This window comes from Astyanax mexicanus, chromosome 14 (genome assembly GCF_023375975.1).
Source record: "Astyanax mexicanus isolate ESR-SI-001 chromosome 14, AstMex3_surface, whole genome shotgun sequence".
In the NCBI taxonomy this organism is placed as follows: Eukaryota; Metazoa; Chordata; class Actinopteri; order Characiformes; family Acestrorhamphidae; genus Astyanax; species Astyanax mexicanus.
In genome coordinates, this window is record NC_064421.1 from 12,953,617 (window position 1) to 12,973,630 (window position 20,014).

At 38.1% G+C, this 20,014-nt stretch overlaps 1 protein-coding gene across 1 annotated transcript in view; it reads left to right on the forward strand.

The window, feature by feature from the left end:
* LOC103028918 (peroxidasin) overlaps positions 1 to 20,014 on the forward strand; it is an 88,309-nt gene that overhangs the window by 62,768 nt on the left and 5,527 nt on the right. The window contains exons 13-22 of the mRNA XM_007257326.4: positions 260 to 372; positions 1,102 to 1,258; positions 3,755 to 3,863; positions 6,745 to 6,902; positions 9,367 to 10,870; positions 11,844 to 11,978; positions 12,904 to 13,112; positions 15,556 to 15,670; positions 16,393 to 16,519; positions 18,233 to 18,346. Of these exons, the coding sequence (XP_007257388.3) occupies positions 260 to 372; positions 1,102 to 1,258; positions 3,755 to 3,863; positions 6,745 to 6,902; positions 9,367 to 10,870; positions 11,844 to 11,978; positions 12,904 to 13,112; positions 15,556 to 15,670; positions 16,393 to 16,519; positions 18,233 to 18,346 (2,741 nt within the window). The remainder of the gene's footprint in view (positions 1 to 259; positions 373 to 1,101; positions 1,259 to 3,754; positions 3,864 to 6,744; positions 6,903 to 9,366; positions 10,871 to 11,843; positions 11,979 to 12,903; positions 13,113 to 15,555; positions 15,671 to 16,392; positions 16,520 to 18,232; positions 18,347 to 20,014) is intronic.

The following is a 20,014-nucleotide window of genomic DNA, read 5'->3' on the forward strand; positions in this document are numbered from 1 at the left end:
GTGTGATTAGTTTTGGATCTCTCCTCTCTACAGGCTGAAGTTCTGGACAGTAGTTCAGATGGGATTAATTTTTCTTAGTTAAGATCAGTCATGTAAACACAGTTCACCCCAGAGTAAATCAGCTGGACCCGCATCGCCTCACTCTGATTACAGAACTCATCAGAAGCATGTGTGTGTAGTGCAGGTGTGTTCTTGCTGATGCTGTGTGTGTGGAAGCTGATGCGCGCTGTAATCATTAACACATGTTTTTAATCATCAGTAACGCCTGTTTTCACAAGTGCTCCAAGGGACTTGGAGGTGGAGTCTGGCACAGACGTCCAGATTCCATGCAGCGCTCAGGGAGAGCCCACTCCGGTCATCACCTGGAACAAGGTGAGAGCTCCTGGCTTAGAGAACTTAAAGGACAAGTCATCCAGCAGGAGGTGGAACTTCTTCTCTATAACCATAATCTGTGATTCAGTCACGTGATCACTGAAAGTCCGGCTGAACAATATATCATTTGGGAAGGGGTAAATGCACAATAGTCACATTACAGGATATGCAAGGTACCTATGTACCTATGGTACCTATATGCAAGGTCCAAGCATCATCAGAGCTCCACTTTTATTTTTGCATGATTCAGAATTTTGTTCAAATGTACATTTAGTATTAAAAACTACCATTGATCAATTATACCAATCCTTGAGTTGATTTTATATTTATTTATTTATTTATTTAATCAGTCTGTTAAAAAACAAGGTTATTTTTAAAAACTAATTGGAGCAAACATACGAATCCTTGATTTTATGTTTTTATTTATTTATTTAAAATTAATATTTATTAAAACTTCTTTCATATTACATTTTACAGTTGTTCTTGTTTAAGTTAATTAAACCTCTTTGGTTATGTCCTGATTTTCTTAATGTATTTTTATGTAATGCATGCACTGTATTCAATTTTATTTGATAATTTAGCAACCTTTTTTGAGTTAATTAATGTATTTTTTTTTTTTTGATTTATTTAATATGCTTGGATGCAGTGCAAATAAAGGTCATGCTGTTGATTGAGTGATTTATCCTGTTCTAAAAACTGATGCAGTTGTCTTGTCTCTCTGTTCTGCAGGACGGTGTTCAGGTGACAGAAAGTGGGAAGTTCCACATCAACCCTGAGGGTTATCTGGTGGTGAATGATGTAGGCACTGCTGACGGAGGGCGTTATGAGTGCGTGGCTCGTAACTCTATTGGCTACTCCTCGGCCAGCATGGTGCTGACCGTTCAAGGTGCAGTATGAGCTGACTGTGTGCTTCTGAGACCGGTCTTTACTAGACACACCACCTCCTGCTCTCTTCAGCTTCTATTCAGTGACAGTTTCTTGGCCTGCTAAAACTGATTTAATAAAGCACTTAGGAATGGTGCCTCAGTGTGATATATTTGAAATGATATCTCTGAGGATGACGTTATTATTTTGAATATTTCTTTTAGTATTAGCTGCTAACTGCCTTGTTTATCATTTGCAGTTGATATTTTACTGTAGATATGGATTCTTTACAGGTTCCTGGCATTCATATATTCATATGATCCATTATACTGCTACTGCCCTAACCACTTTGGCACAAATCTGTGCTTTTAGGCCCACTGCCCACTGTAGATCTGCTTTCTGTTAGATGGCCCAGTTAATGTTATACTGTCACAACAAGCTTAAGGTTATGGTTGGACTTAAACGACTTCCACTCTCATAAAGAGTCACTCCTACCAAAATAAAATAGGAAAAAATGTTCTATATCAGATTCTTAAAGCTCTCAGTCTGGATATGGTATAAGGGAGTCTAGACTACACTTGCCCTTATGACTCGGCTGTAATTTCCTCTGCTGTCTCCTTTCTGTGTAACATTTAAAGCACTGAGGCTGGATGCAAGCACACAATTATTTTATTAGTGTCCAGTAGGGCTGGGCGATATGGCCTTAAAATAATATCAAGATATTTTATGGTATTTTTACAATAGCGACAATTTTTTGCAATATGACAAAACACTGAATAAAAAAAATATATCAAGAACGCACTACTGCAACAAAATGAACATTAAATACCAAAAATGTTGGCGATATTATTGCGAATGATGCGATATGGCACACCACTAGTGTCCAGATCAACAGCCAGCACAGCAGGGCTGAAAAAAAAAATCATTAGCAAACTACACAAAAACCAAACAAGAACATCTAACTTCAAAAGCACTGAGAAAAGCTGACAAAATAAACACAGAACTTACAAACTAAAGGAAAAACAGGAAAAGGAAAAAGGAAAAACATACGCCATAACAATAATACACTAGACGTAACATCCAGAAACAAACACAATGAAGAACAAAGGGACAAGCCTAAACAAAGTGTTATAATATTACGACAAGAAAGACAAGAAACACCTGGGAGCAATGATGTAGTTGTGGCAAGGAGGCGGAGCAAGGGAGGAACTCAGGAGCACATTGATAAAGAAACATTAGAAAATGTAAAAACAGTAAGAAACAGAGACAGAGATCATTTGCTTAGTTAAATCCAGGTCGCGACTTTTTTTGCAAGGCAGTGTATAAATAATAAAAAAATGAGAGACACTAAATGTGCAGTACAACAAGATACATATAAAGATATATGTGAGACAAGAGACACAAGACAATAGTGCAATATATAAGTGAGAGTGAACCAGTTAGGTATGATTGGGGGGAATAAAGAAGAAATTAAAGTACCAGTATAAACAAAACCCGTATAAACACCAGTGCAAATATAGAGGTATAAAAGCTTAAGGCTGGTAGTAGAGATGGGACCGATCTGATTCTGGAGTAAATTATACTCATAATCCACATATCCTATAAATCCACAGCATCTACAAACACTAACCAGCACAAACACACCCATCTGCTGTTAAAAACAGTGATTATTGTATTTTGGAAATGCAGTTAGCATCGCCAGTTAGCCATTAGCCGTTAGCCATCTCCATTAACATCTGAAGTCTATTAGCCTAGCTAGCATCGGGCCGTCATCTGCATTCCGTCATTGTGAATGTAATAAATAACTATCTCAAGTGAACTAAAGCCAAAATCCACATCTAATATCAAACTACAGATCCTACCAGCTCTAACCCGCACTAAGAAAACAAATCCGTTATTAAAAACAGTGATTAATTCAGCTTGGAAATACAGTTAGCGCCACCGGTTAGCCGTTAGCCATTGCAGCTAATCTAGTATGCTAGTGTCAAAATAAAGGCCTCCTGCACAAAATTGGTCCAAAGCCCTGTATTTAATATTTAACATATTAAATTGTTCAGTTTTAAAAAAATATTTAATAAAAATGTAAATATTTAATTTGAATGAAAACGATTGTGTATTTTTGTATATAAAGTGTGTCAAATAAATGACTTTACATTAAATGCATTTGTATATAACCTTCAAAGGACTGTGTGTTCTGTTTCAGCCTCATTATATAACCTTAATCATATCACTAATAATAAATTAAGAGTCCTTTTATCGGTATTTGTATTGGCAGTTTTATATCAGTTTTATATCTGAATTAGATCAGAGCTAAAAAAAAAAAAGTGGATCGTACTATCACTAGCTGGTAAAGTGAACGAATGCATACAGTTCTTTAAAGATTACAGTTGTAGGGGTAATAAAATTTTTGTTTGTTTAAAAATATCAATACTGAGACATTATACATTGGTTATATTGGTCTAGATGACTCTGCATATTGTGCTGATGCCTGTGTGTGTGATTTTCTTTTTCTGTCCAGTGCCACAGGTGAGCAGAGAGGGTGATTCCTACGTCTCTACATCTCTGGAGGAAGCCATCCGCAGTATAGACAGAGCCATAGACTCCACCAGAAGACACCTCTTTGACGGGTAAGCCCACATCTCTGCTGTTATCACACTGCTAGGCATATAAAAACATTTCTGGCTCCTGTGCGTCACACTGGTGTAATGCTAAAGGTATTCAGCAGGGCCGTTTGGACTTTGGATTACTGGCATTTACCAATGTTCCCATTCCTAACTAACTGTTTGGATTCTATCAGCTGTTGGTTTGTTCCCGCTGTCGCTCGAGACGCATGCCAGCCTGCGTTGGATCAACAGCAGTGTTTGTGTTTCTAAGGAAGTGACTGCTGATGTTTTGTTTCAGTGATTTAAGGCCCTGTTTAAGGAAGTCATTTGCCAAAGTAGCTGCCAAAGTAATGGAAACACGTGAGCACTCAGGGAGTCAGTTATATGTAAGGAGGTGCATAAACACAGGTGCTGTTCCTGAACTTAGCAACTAAAGTACCACCCTAACACATCATAAATGAAACATGTTTTACAACCTTTTTTACTGATTGAGGGGGGTGAACTCCTCTAGGACGAGAGTTGTATTGGTTACAGAACATAAATTAAAAGGTTGTTAAGGTCTTGTTTTTTTTTGTTCAATAAAATAAAACAATCAATTAGGCATTTCTAAATTATTCATACACTGTGCATTAAAACATATTTTTAAGGAATTTATAGGTACCTTATTGGACGTCTGTTCTGTGAAAGTCATGAATACATGCATTATTATATACAAAAATGCACAAGTAACACTTTAATACTGTTATGCATTTTATTATTCATTATTGAATTTTTATTTACATTGTGTTAATAAAAGCATTTTGGTTTGTGAAAGGTGTTTTTATTGCAGTTTTAGTGTGTAATTAGTACTCCAAGAAGTGCTTCAGATTCTAAAGTGAGGTTATAGTCTAGTTATATTACTATTTCAAGACTAAACAACACTTGTAAATATATGTATTTAATACATATATTTGCATCACAAATTAAGTGTCTCTTAATGCTTATTTTGATTGAATTAATAATTACAGTTATTAGTCATTTTTCATATAATGGGCTGTGAAAAAATGTGAAAGTCATTTAGAAATTTGCAATTCAGGCTTTAATAAACAAGAAAAACAAGACAATAATAAACCCTTAGTTGCATCCCTTTTAAATGTTCTCCAAATGTGCAAAGACTTTAGTTAAAGTTTAATTATACCCTTTATTATACAGCGTACATACCCTAAATATTTGTTATACGCATTATTATACACATTTACCTAACTCATGTTATGTTATGTTATGTGAATGCAATTGTTAGTTTTATTAGCATGGAATGTGCAAAAAAATCACTGCATAGAAACAACCCTTTTTCTGTTATTTTAAATATTATATTGTTTGGTGTTGGGACAGTACTTAGGACAATATATTTTGGCTTGTTTTGGGCCACAGATAATACAACTAAAGATGTTTTGTTTAGTTAATATTTAATTTAAAATAGGTGAATGCTATAATATTGTGTTCCATTCTATAATAAACCAAAAATAGTGCTTTAGAGTAGTGATGTCAATGGTAACATATATTTTTACAGCCTGGTGATGTCTACTATGTCTACTATATCACTATTGTCAAGCAGCTATGCTACCATTTATTTTCTCCATTGAAGTTTTGGATTGGTTGTTGCTAAAATTGCTGTTACTTAGCCCATTATAAGAGTCTCATTTAACCAAGAGATATAACCTGAGATATCATAACAAAAAAAAAGGATCTAATCTGCCTTCAGAAAATACAGTGAAGTATTAGCATTTGAATTATTATTTGCATGATGATTAATCACTTTTTATTATTTTTTAATGTATTGGCACCCCTATATTTTTTGTTTGTTTTAAATGCCCATTTTTTAAATGTGTGAATACTGGTGATTAATCACAGAATTCTGTTTATTGATTGACACCTCTATTTGAGATGCAATCCCTAATTTTTCGTTACTTTGAGGAATTTGTGATGTCTCTGCTTTCTGCTGGAAGGTAATTCAATACTCACTCTCTCCTTTCAGCCCTAATCTAATAATCCACAGATTAGTGATAATTGCCTGGGGGCTTAGTTTACTGTTCATTTCCTTGTGGGTCTCCCTCTGATATCCACCTATAGGGATTTCACTGCATGAACTGCTAGAACTTCTCACACTAGACCACATTTGGCTTCAGATTATCTAGTTAAACTCTTTTGTAATGCAGTGCTTTTGCTCATTCTGTGTGCGCTCAGGTAAAACCCATGACCTGTCACTTTATATGAATTATTACAGGTGTGTATTTGTTTAAGTGTGCTGTATAAAACCTTCAGCATCTGGAGTGAGTACAAGAATTAGTAGAAAGGCACACGCCCAAAGTTTAGACATGATAATGATAGACTAATAGCATCATTAATCATTACGTCATGATTAATATGCTCACAGTGGTTTAAAGTACAGCTTTCCAGGTATTCAGTTTTACCCACATCCAGTTTCTTCAAAGGTTAAAGTTCTCTATATATTTCTGTGTATTAATCATGCCTTTCATCAAATTGGTTGGTATGCCCATTAATGTAGATTAAAAAAAGTGTAAAAAAGAAGTCTCATGGTAACACCCTTTTTTTTTTTTTTTAAGATTTTATATTTTTTCATTTATAGCATTTACCTGACACTCTTATCCAGAGCGACATATGAGGTTATTCCTGTTACAGAGGTGGACCAGTGTAGTGTTAGGAGTCTTGCCCAAGGACTCTTGTTGGTGGACACAGACTCTTATAGTCACCCAGACCAGGAATTGAACCCCAGTTTCCCACATGGTAGCTCACTGGCAGGCAGTGGTGTTATCCACTGCACCACACTAACCAGCCAAATGCCTTAATATCCAAAAAAAAAGATTAATAGCTAAGAGATAAACTTTGTTAACTTTGTTTTGTGCAGCTCCCCCCGGACCCCTGGTGAACTGCTGGCATTGTTCCGGTATCCACGCGACCCCTACACAGTGGAACAGGCCAGAGCTGGAGAGATCTTTGAGCAGACCCTCCTGCTCATTCAGAGACACGTCAACCATGGTCTGATGGTGGACACCAATGGAACAGGTACCTTACACCACCACCAAAAGCTGTTCCTAAAATATACATAAACATCTAGACACCATATTAGTACATTGAATTATTTTATGAGAATTAGCTTTTAGCATCATGAGTACTTTGAGACTTTGCACTTGAATAAAATATTTTGCAAAAAGTGGGCAAAATTAATCCTAAATACAGAATAGTGATAACCAAACATGTTTTGTGCATGTTTTCCACTAAATCTGCCACTTAAAAAAAAAAAAAAAACTTTATTTTTTTAAAACAAAAATGCAATTGGGTACAAAACTACAGTTTAAAAATATTTATTTTTAATATTTCCACAGACATTCAAACAAAGCTTAATACATTTAGCTAGCTTCAGTAACTAAGCAGTGCCATTTTAGTCTTAATTTTACCTCAGTAGTGCCCTTCTAATTATACGTTTACTTCAGCCATGCTATTACAGTCACAAATTTTAGCTAGCTAACCTAACTGACTACCTCAGCTATTTATGTAATAGGTTAAGCTCAGCAGTTTAATTCTAATCATGTATTTACCTAAGCAGTGCTACTTTAGTCATATGTATCTAGCTAGCTAATTAACGTGGCAAGAGAAAGGCAGTCATTCTTTTGGTACACAAGAACATGCTAAAAGTAAGCAAGCTCAGCAGATACATAACATTAAGCCACAACGTTACTATCCCAGATAGCGCTGGAAAACCGCCAGTTTGTAAAGAGATAGATAGGTGATGCTAAAAGCTTTATTTCATTTAATTGTATTTAAATAGAGTTTAAAAATTTGCTTAAACTTGTTTGGCAGCTCTTACCGCTGACTCTCTCCCTTACTCCCTTTTCGCTCTGTACACAGCAGCACTTGGGCATGAAGTGAAAATGAGGGGGAGGCAGAGTAGGTGGGGGCCTTTTAATACTGCTGATTAAATTAGTCCTAACATTAGAGGAAACTGCAATATGACTTTAGACGGTAAATAATTTATTTGGTCTAAACTATTTGAGCGAACACCAAACACACAATGCATGCCTAGTTCTTAGCATGGTTCCTTATGCTCTGTTCAGTCTCTGTATGTGTGTCTAGACCTTTTTAATATTGTCCACGTTTGTGGTCATTTTTGTTCTTGTACTTTTGATCTTTGCTTGTTAAAAGTAAACAGATTTAACTTTATCCTCTAATATAACCCAGAGTGTAGTTATATGTGGAGGGGCAGCAAGGTCAGCCACTCCACTGGAGACTGTGGCGTTTGCAGAGCTGCAGGGAGGCCTCACTGTTTTTACTGCTTATGACAACAGCCGAGCTCTCCTAGTCACACTGTGCTCTGAGCAAGCCCGGGCGTTTTTGACCAGTCAGCACTAAATAACTGAGCCTGTGTGGACTGTAATAACTTTAGTCATTAATTCACTCTCGGACATTGCAAAACCCAGCTTTATTTAGTGTGCAAGCATGACCTAATAGACAAGCAAATGGCTAAATAGAAGGAACTAGGAATATTTACTGAGCAGACCCTCCCATTCTGTGAATAAAACAGCGAGTAGTCCGAGGGGAGGGGTTCCAGACTGTGTTATCATTATCCTCAGCTGACTGTTCACATTAGTTGTGGTTGTATAGTTAATCTTTTCTATACAGCTCGTAGCAGAGCGTGTGTATTCAGGGAAGTATGTCATGGCTATGTGCACGTACATTTAAGAGGCTTCCATGGTGAGGCAATATATTTATAATGGATGTACCTGCAGTAGGGGATGTACCTGCAGTAGGGGATATGCTTGGAAACACAGAAAGCTTATGCATCCCAAGAGAGCTACATGTAAAGGAATTTATGTTGGAACAAAACTTCTTTGGAACGCCAATTAGATTGGAAAAAAATCACAATACAAATTTGATATTTTCATTTTTTTGTGATTGTGGGGGACACATTTAGGCATTTCTAAACCCCTCCCTCACCCATTTGGGTAGTAAATAAGATTCAATACATGCATATCTAGATATCTAAAAAAGCAGAATTCCCCCCCCCAGCTTATGCTGTTTTTTGGTGGGGTTATGTGTGTGTGGGTGTTAGGGTGTGGTTTAGTTGTGGGGGTTCCAAAGACAGAACGTTGTTCACCCTCCTGATGTTGGGTTTGAGGATGGATAAGGTTCTCCACCGGTGGGCTACAATTTTATGAGAAAACAGTTTCTGGTTTGCGCTCATTTATCTCATTACTCTGCCACAGTGATGTTACACTGATATATCAGAAGTGGGACTTGACCCCTCTAGAAATCAGGAGGTTGAATAACAGCATTTTCATTTGGTTAGAAGGTCAAAATAAAGACAGGAAACAGACAAAATCACAGATGTTTTTAAAGTAAGTAAGTAAACAGCACATGTTTGTATGTATTTATTGTTTATATTTGTTTTTTAGACAAATGGCAAGATGTCTACACACAGGTAATCTATGTTTGAGAAATTTTAATGTGCCTTTAATGTTCCTTTCCCCAGCTTTCCGCTACAATGACCTGGTCTCTCCACGCTTCTTGGACATGATCGCCAACCTGTCCGGGTGTACAGCTCACCGTCGCATCAACAACTGCTCGGATATCTGCTTCCACCAGAAGTACCGCAGCCACGATGGCACCTGCAACAACCTTCAGCATCCCATGTGGGGCGCCTCGCTCACCGCCTTCGAGCGCCTACTGAAATCTGTCTACGACAACGGCTTCAACCTGCCTCGCGGCGCTACGGACAGACGCCACAACGGCTTCGCTCTGCCACTGCCTCGCCTGGTCTCCACCACCATGATCGGCACTGAGACAATCACCCCTGATGAGCGGTACACGCACATGCTCATGCAGTGGGGTCAGTTCCTGGACCACGATCTGGACTCCACCGTGGTTTCCCTCAGTCAGTCCCGTTTTTCTGACGGTCAGCTTTGCACCTCGGTGTGCACTAATGATCCACCCTGCTTTCCCATCATGTTCCCTCCCAACGACCCCCGGCAGAGGCGTGGTGGGGCACGCTGCATGTTTTTCGTGCGCTCTAGTCCGGTGTGTGGCAGTGGCATGACCTCGCTGCTCATGAACTCTGTGTACCCACGAGAACAAATGAACCAACTCACGTCTTACATTGACGCTTCCAACGTGTACGGCAGCTCGCGCCACGAGGCAGATGAGATTCGTGACCTTGCGGGACACCGGGGTCAGCTTAAGCAAGGCATCGTCCAGCGCACTGGGAAACCCCTGCTGCCCTTCGCCTCCGGACCCCCAACTGAGTGCATGAGAGATGAGAATGAAAGCCCTATACCCTGCTTCCTAGCTGGAGACCACAGGGCCAACGAGCAGTTGGGCCTGACTGCTATGCACACAGTGTGGTTCCGAGAGCACAACCGCATAGCTGCTGAGCTTCTCCGCCTCAATCCACACTGGGATGGAGACACCATCTACCACGAAGCCCGTAAGATAGTTGGAGCCCAAATGCAGCACATCACCTACAGCCACTGGCTGCCCAAAATATTAGGCGAAGCAGGCATGAAGATAATGGGCGATTATCACGGCTACGACCCCAACGTTAACGCCGGCATCTTCAACGCCTTCGCCACCGCTGCCTTCCGCTTTGGACACACCCTCATTAATCCCATCCTGTACCGCCTGGATGAGAACTTCCAGCCTATCCAGCAAGGACACATATCCCTACACAAGGCCTTCTTCTCCCCGTTCCGGATTGTAAACGAAGGAGGCATTGACCCTCTGCTGCGAGGACTGTTCGGTGTGGCAGGAAAAATGCGAGTGACCACACAGCTTCTCAACACAGAACTAACCGAGCGCCTCTTCTCCATGGCTCACGCTGTGGCCCTGGATCTCGCCGCCATGAACGTCCAGAGAGGTCGCGACCACGGTATCCCCCCGTACAATGACTACAGAGTCTTCTGCAACCTGACCTCCGCACAGACATTCGATGACCTCAGGAATGAGATTCGGAACCCCACAGTTCGAGAGAAACTGCAGAGGTAAACAACTAAAAAACACTTTTTTTTACTTGCTTTACTTTATTAGGGGACATAAAACAGTTCCAGATTATTTCAATAATGGTGGACTAAGGTGCTGACACTATAATCTGAGGATCACCCAGATCATACTGCTTTGCCATCAGCAGCCAGAGTCAGAGAGAGCACAATTGGCCATGCTCTCTCTGAGGTGGGTAGATGACTTCTCCACAAATTACTATACATTTAGACAGAATCATATCAGTGAAGTGTGCTTGTTAGAATATTAGGACCACATTTACAGTTCAGAGTTATGCATAGCTAATATAGCAGTTAATTTAATGTCAGTATCATAAAAATGTTACAATATTTTACAATGTAAACAGATGTATGGAGCCTGGAAAGTTGAAAGCTGGCTGCTAACACTGTTTAACTATGTGTGGGTTTGTCTAGGGCTGTACAGTGTGTGATTTCAACACATGCATGATAATCACATCACAGGAAGTACAATGTCAGATTACATATTCTTTATATAACTACATATTCATATATATTTTTTAAAACTGTGCTCATTTTAAGTGACACATCTACCAGAGATACTTAATATCTGCCCTAACTTTTATTTCACTTCAAAATTGGATGCATATAATACATTGTTAATATTGTAACATTTTAGATTCCTAGAATTCTGGTGAAATCTGGTAAAAACTGCTTGTATTTTTTAATATTACAATATATAGTGTTGTTATAAAGTTGTTTTCCAATATATCCACCCCAGGTTTTGTCTGTTTGCAGATACTATAGGTTCTTGGCGTGTGTTAATTTAGGCATGCAGATGAATAATTGGATGTAATGCTTATAGCCTTGTCATTAAAGAGCAAAGCAAAAGAAGCAATCTTTTGGACTACTGAACTTTTCATAGCTGTAGAAATACATTGAAATTTTGTACAGATGATTTTAATAAAATATTACATTTTTGTATTTCACGTGTTTTCAGGCTCTACGGCACACCCATGAACATTGATCTTTTCCCTGCTTTGATGGTGGAGGACATTGTTCCTGGAAGCAGACTGGGGCCCACCCTCATGTGTCTACTGGCCACCCAGTTTAAGCGTGTCAGAGACGGTGACAGGTGAACTCTTCACTTCTTAACAGACTCTAAAGGCGTGACTGCTTTTGTAACAAATGGCTCAAAGCCATTTTATGTAGCACTTTTTTTCTTCACTGTTGTTTGTGATGCTGCACTTTTCCGGGGATCTGATGCACAGTGTGAGCAAAAGTATTGGAACATGTGACTGTCAGGTGTGCTTTGTCTCCCAGGTGTGTCCTCATACATTAAATATTCAAGCAATAAACAGCGCCCAGTTTCAGATTTGAGTTGGAGTAACCAACATGAAAACCAGAGAGCTGTGAGAAAATGGAAAATCAATCAGAACCGTTTTACAAATATTGTCCATAGCTAGAACAACAGTTTGGAATGTTCTGAAGAAGAAAGTCATCACTGGTGTACTAAACCAAAGAAAACAGCAGTTGGTGACAGTAACATTGTGAGTTCTGTAAAGAAAAACCCTAAAACAACTGACATCAGCAACAACCTCCAGAGGACAGGAGTGAAGGTATCACAATCTACTGTTTACAGAAGACTTCATAAACAAAAGTACAGAGGAAAATCACTATTAATAAGAAGAATAAGAAGCCCAGCTGTAAATTTACCAGTATTTACGACTGTGATGTAAAAGCTGTTTTATACTTCTGTGTTGAGTAAGTATAGAGTCCAGAGCATAGACTGTGCAGGAGGTCTGCACCATTGTGAGCTTTTATACTTGTGTAGATGGTATGGCATAAGCTATGTGGCTAAGCAAGGGGTACATGTAAGCTGTGGCACAAACTCAACATGTTTAATTGGCCTTAAAAGAAAATATACAAGTAAATTGTATTCCCCACCTGTAGGGTGGCTACCCATTCTTGCATAATGTTACTTCTAAGTAGTATTAACACTTAGTACTGCTAAGTTTTAAAGTCTTAGAGTTTCTGTGTGTGTGTTTTTTTATGTAAAGGTTCTGGTATGAGAACGCAGGCGTCTTCAGCCCAGCTCAGTTGACACAGCTGAAGCAGGCGTCTCTCACCCGGGTGCTGTGTGACAACGGGGACAACATCACCCGCATCCAGTCGGACGTTTTCAGTGTGGCAGAATTCCCTCATGGTTTTGGAAGCTGTGATGATGTGCCCAAGATTGACCTGCGGATGTGGCAGGACTGCTGTGAAGGTATGTCTCCAGATCCAATTGTGGCCTTTTTTTTATCATTTCACATATCTCAGCACATCTGCATTTTTCTGCACTTTTTTTCTTCATTTTCCAGTATGTGAAGATGTGTCTGGGTGATTTTATAGCCGTGTAGACTATGCTGTAATGTGATGCTGTAAGATGCTGTGGAAGTTATATTCATGCGAGACCTCCACAGAAGTACACATCTCTCTGTCTGCAAAGCTTTAGGGATGCAGGCATAAGGGTACCTGTGTAGTTTAGTCTGTATACTACCATATTTGGAATATTAACAGAAACATCAAAGTCTAAAATTTGATCTGTAAATATCTGAGTAAAAATTAGTTCCACTCATTCATTCATTTATACTTTAAGTTTAGCCAAAATAGTTTTAAACAGTACTTAAAAACTTGATTTGGGTCAATAGCTCATTTTGGTCTTATATACAATCATATTTAAAGGGTACTAGATAGAACCATACAAAATATATTGGTACCACTTTAGAATAAGACTACCTTTATAAAGGGTTTATAATCGGTTTACAATTTGTTTATTAATGGTTACTAATTAGGTTGTAAATGCCTTAAAAATCATTAATAATCAGTTCTAACACATACGTAGAAAGGGCAACAATGACCTGTTGTTTGCCAAATAGTGAACCCACAGCCATCTATACTGTTGCTCTTTCTACGTATATGTGTTATAACTGATTATTAATGATTTTTAAGGCATTTACCACCTAATTACTAACCATTAATAAACTAACTGTAAACCATTTATGAACCCTTTATAAAGGTAGTCTCATTTTAAAGTGGTACCAATATATTTTATGGCTCTATGTAATCTTGCCAAAAGTCATGGGAAAGGAGTATGTAAATTAACCATAAGATGCTATAAATTGTAAACAGCCACACCGAATAAGCTGTGAGATTAGCTTGGACTGGTATCTCTGTAAAGCTGCTCTGTGACAACATTTGTTATAATTGAACTGAATTCAACACAGTCTGAACAGCCAGATCAAGTTCGTGCTGTTTTACTGTGGAAAAGGGAAAATGGACATTAGGAGCATGAAGAGTTTGGTTAAATGTTACAGTGATACTGTGGAAAAAAGATTTGTAAAAAAAATACAAATAAAAACAGGACCACTTTACACTTTGCTGTTTGATTTGTAGCCTTTATGACTATTAATGAATGGAAGTAGTTCAACAAATTAAACTGGTATGCTTTAACACAGTCACCAGTTAAAATTGAGCAAAGTATTTAGTACACACTGACTGGTAAGTGCAGCTTTTGCAAGTCAAATACAATCGCTTATATGAAAAGAAGTGTCCGCAAAAAAAAAAAAAAAAAAAATATATATATATATATATATATATATATATATATATATATATATATATATATATATATATATATATATATATATATATATATATATGTGTTTAATTAAATGTAGTTGAATAAGCCTATAATAAAATGAGCATGTATAAGTTTTTTAGAGACAAGCCTGGTTTGGATTAATGGTTTAGATCAGTCTTTGTTCTGAGTTGATGATGAAGAACTGCAGACAGAAAAATATAAACTATAGTTTGCAGTTTCATTAGAATTCTGGCATTCATTCCATGTATTATTTTATTACAATACATTTCTTCTAATGTCAAACATCTGTATTCAGCTATTTATTTATCATTTCTGAGTGTTGAGTGTTGTGCTGAGTTCAAGCTGTCAGCACAAATGAATATGAGAAAAGGCACATTTAATAAACTGTGTATTTCCTGTCAGAATGCACCCTGCTGAGAGGTCAGGAAAATGAGCTGTTAGCAGTGATTCATTCACACACTCCGTAAAGTGTGTGTGTGTTTGTGTGTGATTTAGATTTTTTTTTGTGTGTTGGAGGAAAAAGAGAGTATTCAGTACTGTATCTTACTTTGTATGACTATAGTGACACCATTTACCATATTTTAGACATAAATCACACATATTGTAAGATAATCACTGCCATTATGTAGGACTTGATTTATGTGTAAACATATAAATCCTCCTTTAATAGAGGCAGTTGAAGGGGGATTTCTATGTTTGCAGATGCGTTTCTTCAAAGACGACTTTGAATTCTGTAATTCTGTCACACAGTGTGTGTGTGTGTGTGTGTGTGTGTGTGTGTGTGTGTGTGAGCTCCCCCTTTTTCAGGGCTAGCTATGTGACCTATTGCTGACAGAACTCTCTTTCATGTGCCTCTTACATAACTGCTGTGTTGAGACAGGTCCCTCGAATCACTCAAGCAGATAAAAGACAGGGGGGTTACACACACAAGCTCTGTATATGTGAATGCTGTAATCTCCACATCATTTACAATGTACATGTAATGGAATTTAAAGGTTTGCAAATGTGCAGGGATTTGATAGAAGTTAATTGTGAATAGTAAAATTCAATCCCACTAATCCCACAGACTGCCGCACCAAAGGCCAGTTCAACGCCCTGTCCTACCACTTCAGAGGCCGGAGGTCAGCGGAGCACAGCTACTCAGAGGAGAAACCTTCTGGGGAGCATGAGAATGGTCACAGGTAAGACTAATTCTCAATCTCTAAGTTCTATCTCTAAGTTACAGGGGTTTGACAATGCAACTGAAACCCCTGTCATTTTAGTGTAGGAGGTTTCATGGTTAAATTGGAGCAGCCTGGTGGCCAATCTTCATTAATTGCACATTGCACCAGTAAGAGCAGAGTGTACAGGTTCAGTTAGCAGAGTAAGAGCACAGTTTTGCTCCAAATATTGCAAAGCACACAACATTATGGGTGACATGCCAGAGTTCAAAAGAGGACAAATTGTTGGTGCACGTCTTTCTGGCGCATCTGTGACCAAGACAGCAAGTCTTTATGATCTTGTGTCTTGAGTATCAAGAGCCACGGTATCCAGGGTAATGCCAGCATACCACCAAGAAGGACCAACCACATCCAACAGGATTAACTGTGGACGCTGTAAGAGGAAGCTGTCTGAAAGGTATGTTCGGGTGCTAACCCGGATTGTATTCAAAAACATAAAACCGCGGCTGCCCAAATCACGGCAGAATTCAATGTGCATCTCAACTCTCCTGTTTCCACCAGAACTGTCCGTCACCACAATAATTTATAGTGGTCTAAAACCAGGTGTTTCAGTTTCATTGTCCAACCCCTGTATTTAAGTCATCTTATTTAGAATGTATCTTGTAATATAGAATTGTAATATATTGAATTTATTGGTCTAGATTAAATTACTATGTTCTGTGTTTGTGTGTTATGTTTTTCAGCTTTGAAGATGACAAGACTATCGTAAATGTAACTCTCACACCAAAGTCGAGCACTGAACCCTCGCTAAATGAGTTCCAGGACTTTGTCGTGGACATGCAGAAGACTATTACTAGTTTACGAAAGCAGGTGAGGCTGGGTGCTTTGATCTACAGTGCTTATTTTATGCAGGGATTTATATTGTGAAGACAACTTTGCCGTTACACCACTTCACACACACTATCCAACACATTTTTATGTGTCTGTTTTTTTCTCCACATTTCTGGAACCATCTTTGTGTTTACCTACTTTTTATGACATCATAAATCTTAGAAAGTGACATTTTCTAAATTTAAGGCAATTAATCTTATTTTCTTCTCTTTTTGTCTTACTAAGGATTTAAGTGTTAGACTATTTTGCTTATTTTAGGGATAATTATCTTAATCATTCTAAATTAGAATTTGTACCTTATTTTAAGTAATTTGAACTCAAAATAAGCACAATCAAGCAGCAATCAAGTTATTCTGATTCTTGTGTCCAAAAACAGTGACTTTTTTTGCTTGATTTAGGTGGTACTTCACTAATTTCGAGACTTTGCCATTGCTTTTTGCAAGAAATCTTGCTAAGAATATTTTTCTTACCCCATTGGCAGATTTTTTTGCCTAATATACATATATTTGTCTTAATTTGCATATATTTTGTCTAGTTTTTGCCAATGGATTTTTTGAGTGTAGGCATCATACGTATGCTTTTGTGTATAATTGTACACAAAAGTGCAAATATCAAGAAAAGTGAAATTGGAAAACTTCCACAATCCAATACTTTTGGCTTTTAAAATGTGTTTGGGAACTGGGGATGAGGTGAGGTGGTGATTATCCAACATATACAAACAGGACAAAAATAATTTATACTACACAGTCTGTGTACATTGTAGCTAAGGCAAGTTCAAAGGGTAAAGATGTAAAACATGGTACCATGTGCAAAAAAATAATGATATAATGACATGTATGCAATTAGGACAGTGGAATCTCAAAATAGGGTTTAAACAGCAAAAAATATACATTTTTAAATCTGATATTTATTAATTAAACATTTTAAAGACAGAATTTTTTTAAAGAAAAATAATGTTCTGACAGCATTTAAAAACTGTATTGTGAATCTTAATTATATATATTATATTAAGTATATCTTAATTATATATAAAAATAAAAAAAAATTACATTCCTAAAAGCTGCATAAACCTAAATTGACCAAATACAAACAAAATGGAACACACAGTCCCTTTAATATAAGACACTCTTCACTCTTTGGTAGGACAGTGATTTTCTAGAATGCTCTAGAGAGCTGACCACATGAACCAGTGCTGTTTGTACTGAAACAGGATACCCAAACTCTGTATCAGATAGCACTGCACATTTCATAGAGTTTAAGCTGAATTTCAGAGGGTTGTAGGCGAGTCCATGTTTGTAAAGCCTGGCTTTAATTAAGGCATTTTCAGAGTATGAGATGTAATGGATCTGCAGCTCACGTCACAGCCTTAAACTTCAACAACTCAAATGCTTGACTTCAAATGCGTGATTTTTATTTAAGCCTTATAATGGAGCACATGTATGTTAAGATGTGCTTTTACAATGATCCTCTGTCATTTCTGAAGGAAATTGTTCACAGATGCCTCCCTCTCTCTCTCTGCTTGGGTTTAAAGCACAAATAACTGCTAGATCAAACAGCTTTCTCTACTTGGCCTCACGCTGATCGAGCTTTAAGACGTTCCTCAATTTCCCCAGAGACGTTCCTGAGACCTGCACTAATTCAGACTGAGGTGCCAAGGCTGTGAAACTCACTCTGAAGTTTTCTTCCCCACAGATAAAAAGACTTGAAGCCCGTCTGAGTAAGACAGACTGCACTGATGAGGACGGGAGAGAGCGGCAGGATGGAGAGAAGTGGAAGAAAAACCCCTGCACCACATGCGAGTGCAGAGTACGTACATGACTAATTCTCCATATGGTGATAGCAAGTCATGTAGAGTATTATCTGCTTTACCAGTGTTAGATTTAGTACCGTATTTTTCGCACTATAAGGCACAACGGATTATAAGGGGCCATATCAATAAACATCTATTTTCTGGTCTATTTTTATACATAGGGCGCAGATTATAAGGTGCATTTTAACTTGTTAGGCACTTGTTAGGAACAGGGGTGTCTGCATGATTCCCTTCTAATTCAGCAGGTCTCCCCACTGGGGGCGTTTATTTACAGTAAGCTTAGATTACCAGATTTCAACTAAGGCTGGAACATTAGCATTAGCAGCTAACCGCTAACGTGAGTATTATTGGTCTGCACCAGGCCGATAATACTCACTTCTGAATGGCCAAAAAGCTAGCGCTTAGCAGGTAATGCTAATACTGCTCCAGCAGTGCTAGCAGACTACAGGATGATAATACTCACATCTGAACGTTCGAATGGTGGATAATGCTAATACTGCTGGAGAACTAAACTAAAACTCCTGTGTAACACTGTACTTCAGCGGAGTGGCTTTACTGCTCTTTACAACCTGACTGGTAAAATTCATACATACAATTTTTGGAAAAATTAAAGTATTTTAAGTGCACTTTATAGTGTGAAAAACCCTACGGTAGATTCATCTGACCAAAATATGGATATCTTGATTTATCCTATCGTCTTCAATTGTGATAAGTTAATACGTTGCGCCAAATATCTTTTTTTTTTTTTTTTTTTTTTTATCTTAAGCACTCATCATTATAATAGTCATCATTATTGTGGGCAACGTCATGATAAAATCATGATAATATTGTATCATGAGATGCCCTGTGACTCCCATCACTATTTATTATACACTCATCGTCACTGCACACAGACTAAATCAGTAGGACAATAGGAATGAAACTTGGTGGGTAGTTGTGCCAGACTATCATGGAGTGACACAGAATGACAGAGGGTCATCAACAGTGATGAGTCAGTGGAGACAATAAGCAAATCCATATGTGGAGGCACCATGGCCAGTTCCAAGATCAACAGTTTGTCCAGAAGGCCTGGTGTCAAGTTGTTGTTGCAATCTTATACTATACAAGATCAGTCATCATTACAGGCACTTTGAATGCACACTAGTGTATAGCTAGTTTAGCTAGTGCACTATTCCAAAAGGACAATGCTCATCCACATACTGCTGCCATCTCAAGAGCTAAGAACTAGTATCTTCTCCCATGCTTTTCCATGTCCCATGTATATGTATATGGTGGGGTCTTCCTGAATTCAATATGGATGTGATTTCAGTTGTAATTATTAGTTTGTTTGCATGGATAATTCTAGCCTGACACAGCTGGACATGATCATTACCACCCACTGCACTGTCCACTGTGGTGGTAATGGTGGAAATAACTTTTATTACGCATTTGTGGTACACATGACAGTGAATTGAGGCATGTTTAATGCTTTCATAACTTCAGAAATGGAATGTCCTATTTTTCCAGCCCCCACTATCAGGCCTCCTTCAAACTCAAACAATTCACGCAACTTTGCCATGAGCATGCTTCCCAGAGTTCAAACTCTCTCACAAGATAAAACCTTACAACTTTGGGGTTGGACTATACCCAGATGTCCCCTGCAGCAACACGTCATGCAAAAAGTC